Source organism: Nanorana parkeri, unplaced genomic scaffold, assembly GCF_000935625.1.
Source record: "Nanorana parkeri isolate BGI_ZX_2015 unplaced genomic scaffold, ASM93562v1 scaffold180, whole genome shotgun sequence".
Taxonomy (NCBI): Eukaryota; Metazoa; Chordata; class Amphibia; order Anura; family Dicroglossidae; genus Nanorana; species Nanorana parkeri.
The window spans coordinates 2,442,981-2,449,791 of NW_017306448.1; the positions used below are offsets into that span (position 1 = coordinate 2,442,981).

Below are 6,811 nucleotides of genomic sequence, written 5' to 3' on the forward strand. Positions count from 1 at the left end.
GCCGAACCTTTCGGCAGGCTTCGCACTGCTGTTCGGGCTATTCTTAAAGATCCCGAACAGCAGTGAGTGAATAGACGAATGCCGCTAAGCGGCATTCGGTTCGGCTGTCCTGCTCGGTCCCTCAGAGGGACCGACCAGAACAGAAAAAGAGTGAATAAAAGTAAAAAAAAGTAAATAGAAAATGATTGTGCGGAGCTAGCAGTGACAGCTGGCTCCGCCCCAATAGTTTTCTATTGTCCGGCGGCTCTGCTGCTGCTTCCGCTCCCGGCCGCCCAGGAGAGAAACAAACAATGCCATGTATTTTTTTCTTTATTCTGACACGAGCGATATCAGAATAGAAAAAAAAAAAGGAGAATTTTCCCATTGAAAAGCATTGGGACATTAAGCTATGGGTACCTAAAACATAGGCAAAACTATACACTTAACAAAAACAGATAAATGTTAAATTATAATAGAAAAATGATCACATTAAATTAGCATCAAAGGTGGAAGAGCATTGCAGACAGACCCAGCTTACAAGAACTGTATTGTCCTTTAGATGAACCAGAATATATACCTCAGATAATTAACGGGGTTACGGTTTAACAACAGTCAGGAACTTGACATTCGAGAAAGTATTATGTATTGAGAGACGCTTCCAAGTGTAATCATTTATATCTGTCAATTGCAGTTTTGTAGCTCTGCACCGAAATCATTCTCTAAAGCTATTTGTTCCAAGTCAAAAGACAGATGATATTCAACCTACTCTGCAGTTGACATGAAGGTAGAAATTGTATTTCTGTTTTCTCTGAGAGGGGAAATGGTTTACATTTAGCCTTAGGGTCTGTCTACCTGGGAGAACGGAATGAAGCTGAGGTCAGAACAGCAATTTATTCTAACCCACACATGTATTAGCGGCTTACAAAAAGGCAAGAATTAGAATATTACTTATTGTATATGAAATGAGAAGAAACAAAGACGATTAAATCTCTTCAATAAGAAACAAAATACATCAGGTAAGATTAACAGTACAATGAAATAAAGCGTGTTGTATCTCCAGGCAACCAGCTCAATACACCGCTGAAATAGATTATATATTATGAGCATCCTCATTAAGATCTGTGTTTATTAACCTTAAATTGAAGCTGAAGGTTGTTTTAAAGACTTAAAGTGCACATGTGCCCTAACTATGGACAATAAACTATTGACAGGCATGTGAAAAAGTAAGTACACTCCATGAAAGTTGTTGGCTACTTTTGTTCCTCATGGTTCCTGTGTGTTGTAAAGTAGTCACCGCTCCAAGCTCACTCCCATGATGGACTACAATCTCGATACAAATGAGTAAACTAAATGTGAGAGTGTAGTCCATCACGGGAGTGAACTTGGAGCGGTGGCTACTTTACAACACACACAGGGACCGCGGGGAACCAAAGTAGCCACCCTCCAAAAGGAAGGACAGTGCCAGCACCAATTCGGAGATGATTTGAGGATCTACAGCCGAGTGATACACAAATAAGATACATTATTGTTAAATAGTTAAGGTACTTGAATGTTTTTTTTAGATTTAACACCTGAGTTTAGTGTCACTTTAATGAATGGGATGGGGCTTAAAAAGGTAGAAGAGATGGGATGTAGCATCAATTTCCAAGTGCCATAAAACCTTAACAAAAAATAGGAACAGTGCCTACTGCACTGCCTCCCCCACCCCTCCATACTATATGCTCACTTTGCCAGCTATTACCTTCAAAGACTTGGTGGTTGTTTCTGAGTAGAGTCTGTAGGCCTCCACATTCATTCTTCAGTCTCTGTAAAGTCTCCTTGTCCAGGACTTCAGCTACTTCCCGTATTGGTAGACATCCTATAGGAAAAAAATAAAGACAATTATCCCTATTCAGTGTTTTTCTGTCTGACATAATGAGGATTTCATACTTTAGTTTTGTTTCTCTCAGACATCTTTCTTCTAAAAAGTGGTAGTGATGAAGCTGTCCACGGATGTCACAACATGATTATACAATCTGCATAACAAAAACCAACAACTATACACAGGAAGAACCTAACACTAACAATACACATTATAATCTAAATTGTACAATCACCTTTAACCAGTTGCCATCTGCCCTTTGCAAAAAAAAAAAACGGACGGACGGCACAGTCACATTGGAGGGTTGCCGACTCCAGGCGGCATTTTTTTCTGCTCGCGCTTGCCCCCTAGCGCGCACGCAGAAAAAACCCGTCCAATGTAAAGAGCCGTTAACGGCTGTTTCACATATGCCCGATCGGCGGCTCTATAGCCTGCCGATCGTGTATATGTGCTGGCTGCGTGCCCCCTCCTCGAGTGCTGATGTCGCCCCCCCCCCCTCCTGACCCTTCACCGTCAATCCCGGGATCCGCTGCCCCATCTGCGGCCCTAGACCGGCTCGGGAGGGTGTCAGGAGCTAAGATGGGAGGGAGATCAGCATCTTCCTCCTGGCTGTGAATGCAGAAGTGATGTGTATTACATTACTTCCGCATTCACCTGTCAGTCATCTGGCTGCTATAGCCAGAGAGAAGAAGCTGATGAAGCAGATCTCTGCTTCATCAGCTTCTTTTGGGGTCCCCAGGTGACATTAGGGGTCTTAGAGACCCCTAATGTACCCATAAAGAGGACCTGTCAGTGTGCCTTTGCCATTATATAGGGGGATTGTTATCCCCCCATATAATAGCAATAACAATAAGTGTAAAAAAAAAAAATATACAAATAAAAAAAAAAAGTTTAAAAAAAATAAGTCACATATAAAAAAAAGTTTAAAAAACCCCAAAAATTCTTAAGTCCCTCACCCCCACGTTTACGCACATATAAACATAAATACGCATCCGGTGCACCAGCGCACGAAAACGACAATTGCGCTACACGTTACATATCGCCGCGAACGTCGGAGTGAGAGCAATCATTCTCAGGCCATCAATCACTGATAACACTAAACTGATGAGCGGTAAAAGCTTTTAAAGCGTCGCCTATGGCCAATTTTGGGTATTATAGTTTTTTGAGGTTTCGCGTGCGCACACAATTTTAAGGCTTGACATGTTTGGTGTCTTTTTACCCGACGTGACCCCGTCTCTTATATTTTACCAAAAAATTGGGTAATAAATGTTTTATCATTTCATATAGGGGGAACAGTTTTTTTGTTTTTTACATTTCGGTAATTTTTCCTTAATAAAGTAAAAAAAAACAAAAAAAAAACAAAAAAAAAACCTCCCCCCCAGTGGTGATTAAATGCCACCAAAAGAAAGCTCCATCTGTCCCTAAAAAATTGTATAAAATGTATTTCAGTACAGCGTTGCATGACGGAATAAATGTCAGTCAATGTACCACAACGCTGAATACTGAAAAATGGCCTGGATGGGAAGGGGGTCTAACACCGCGGACTTCAACTGGTTAAATACTACCTATGTAGTGCAAATGCTGGCCTTATTGGGCACAAAATGGATTGTTTGGGTAGGATGTGTTTTTGTTGGCGCTAAAAGGAGATTGTACAACCAAACTGTACTGTAATGTGTGCATCAAATGTAATCAATCAATTTGTATCCAATCAGGAGTCCCTTGCCCTTGATAGCTGCTGTTAAAATTGAAGGGCAGCCATATGCGTTACATTCCGATTGTAGAAACACTTTACATTTACCAAAACTATGTAATATAAAGACTAACGTAAACCATCTATTCAGTTTGTAAGCAGTCATACGGGCCCTTATACTGCGTTCTTGTGGATAGGAGGTTAAAACTAGGGATGCACCGATATATTGGCCGCCGAAACATATCGTCTGAAAATTGCACTTTTGGCATAATGCCGAAAGTGCCATTTTCTGGCCGATATAGCGGTGCACCTGTTCTTTCTCTCCTCCCCGCTAGTCTGTGACCAAGCGGGGAGGAGAGAAACTGTCACAGGAGGCCGAGCGCTGTGGGAGGAGAGCACTGTGAGCGGCCGGCGTCTCCGCTCAGCCTCCTGTCACAGATCAGAGCAGAGTAGCTTGGGCAGAGACAGCCAGCGCTGTCACAGCAGGCTGAGCTCCGCTCTCTCAATGACACAGGATGGAGAGCGAGTACAAACACTCATCTACTGTTTGCAGATACAGTGGTACCTCGGTTCACGAATGCTTCTGTTCGCGAACAATTCGGTTCACGAACAGGAAGTTCGGCAAAATTTTGTTCATGAACTCTGCATCGGGTGACAAACAAAATCACAGCCATCTTCCCCGCTCTGACACATGGTTGTGGCTTCCCCTAGTCGAAATTGCGGTCTGATCGCAGTTTGATTCGGTTCGCGACCAGAATCGTGGAACGAATTAAGTTCGTGAACTGAGGCACCACTGTAATTGAGGACAGAGTATGTTTACTGTGTCCCCAATTATGAATGAATGGGAAGTGATCTACATTACATCCTGTTCATTCAGGATTGTGGACATGGTAAACAAACTCTGTCCTCAATTACAGTGGTACCTCAGTTCACGAACTTAATTTGTTCCACGATTCTGGTCTGTTCTCATGTTATCAATGAACAGGAACACTCAGTATAGAGGATTCCTGTTCATTTATAAACAGGGGATACAGAAAAAGGGAATGAGGACTCTGTGTTCTCAATCTCTTTTAAAAGGGAAATATCAGGGGTCTGTTTAGAAACTGACCTTTGCCCCCTTTCACAAAGAAATCACACCAACGTGCAGCTCTGCACACTGATATGAAATCACCTTACATTCATTAGCTAAACAAACATATTTTTCTTTTATTTACAATTATAGATTTTCCTCTTCCTGGTCCTCTCAGGGATTAGTGATGTAGCCCATGTCTAAGAGATGCATCCTAGGAAGATTACATCAGCAGAGCATTGCTGCAAAATCTCATCTGTATGCAAAATCTCATCTGTATGCAAAATCTTGTGAGATCTTAGGGAAAGGCATTCCCCCCACCCTCCGAGATGATGTGCATGGTGGCATGTCCTAGTGACATGTGCCAGAGTTCCTAGAAGTAACAGGAGATGGATTCATCCGCCCTTTGTAAAAATGGCTACCTTGAGAAGAATGGGGAGGAAAAGAGAAATAAGGTATGCAAAGAATAAAAAGCAGACAATTATCTAGAAGTATCTGTATTGTCATTACTAAACTTTTCTAAAGGCTCCTTTGTCGTCATTTTAAATATTAATTTTACAGTTCCTCTTTAAGGACATTGTACAATGAGATTGTATAGTGTATGGTCAGCTTAAAGGAGATTGTGCAATCACATGTGTAATATGCGTGGTCAGCTTAATAGGCAACTGAAGCTCTGCTTGATCATGTACTTTTCTGTGTGGTTTAGAAATCAATTTATTTTATTCTCCTGTGATATTTCACATGTCCTCCTCCAAGCTCAGCTTTCATGCATCACACTCACTACTGGGGTCTACATGTATGAACTTATTTCATATTATAGAAGATTTCGTTAGGACAGTATGACATCCTTGCTCGACTTAGAATGGTAACAGAGTTGGAGTAGGTGGGCATTTTCTTGCTTAAAGTGACATTAAGGATAATTTTCCCCCCCCCCAATGTTAATGTTAGCACTTACCTTAAATTATGTCTCTTAATCCGATCTTCTTTCCTGATGTTTTCATCTGTCCCTCCAGCGGTGCGGCGTGTGTCCGATCCAGCGCTGACTCCTCTCTGCTTGCATGCACTTCCTGTCCCACGGTGTCTGCATGCGGGTGCACGCGTCCATAGACTTACCTTGCGTCTCTGCTCGTCTCCCGGCCGGGAATCCAAACTGCGAATGCGCCCGCCCCAAGATGCTTTGCGGCCACCCGAGCAGTTTCGTTTTCTCGGACGGGAGCGCGAAGCGATAACGAGGTAAGTTTAAACCGCTGTCAAAACGTTTTTTTTAATTTTTTGCCTATATCTACTGCTTGATAGCAGTAGATATAGGCAAAAAAAAACGGAGGGTTTAGAACCCCTTTAATGGCATGGAGGATGTAATGAAATATATTGGATTGTATAGACTTGTCTCCATCATGTGCGTTTTGCGTTTCCGGGCCGTTTCCTTTTTCTGTCGTAACCTGAACGGACTGCGCACGTGAGAACTGTAGCCCATAAAACACATAGGGATGCATTCTTAGTGCAGGAGCGTACGGATCAGGTCAGCACAGAAAACGGACGTCGTGTGAACAGGCCCTTAGCCCTTTTTAGCTTTTTTTTCTTCTTGTTATCAACAGACATAAAAATGCAAATCTGAACCTACTAAATACAGCCTAAAGGAAAAGACTCCAGAAATATTTATCTATCTCTCATGTGTATAAACTTGCCAGATATGCAAGCTTCACATCAGTATTGGTGCATTTATTATATTCAGAAACAGACAAAACATTTTTTTTATTATTTGATTGCTATTTTAAAGGTTTTTCAATCGGGTTGAGGTCTGGACTTTGAGTGGGCCATTGCAACACCTTATATTAAACAAAAGACACTGCGCCATCTCTAATCATTACTATAAACCTCTAAGTGCATATAATTTGTGACAATTAATATATACAAAATATTCACTCCAACTAATATATAGTCCATATAGAAATATTCCCAAGAATTAGGTGATCCAAAATGAATGTGATGAAATCCTTGTGGTCACTTTCTTTATATTAAATCAGTGAGTGAAATAATCATTGCATATGCGGTACCTTGAGAAAAAGTCAATTGGACGAAATGCGTAGGGGAGGCGCTACATGCTGACGCACGGAGGTGTGAATGGGCCGTTAATGGCTCGTCTCCCTGCTTCTCCCAGCTGGGAGACAGAGCTAGACAAGCCCCATAGAGGTCTACAGGGTAACACACAAGG

The 6,811-nt window shown here is 41.9% G+C and overlaps 1 protein-coding gene across 1 annotated transcript in view; it reads right to left on the reverse strand.

Annotated features, from left to right (window-relative positions):
• The window catches only part of TRMT44 (tRNA methyltransferase 44 homolog (S. cerevisiae)), a 50,461-nt gene that overhangs the window by 4,885 nt on the left and 38,765 nt on the right, over window positions 1–6,811 (reverse strand). The window contains exon 10 of the mRNA XM_018554971.1: window positions 1,721–1,837. Within this exon, the coding sequence (XP_018410473.1) occupies window positions 1,721–1,837 (117 nt within the window). The remainder of the gene's footprint in view (window positions 1–1,720; window positions 1,838–6,811) is intronic.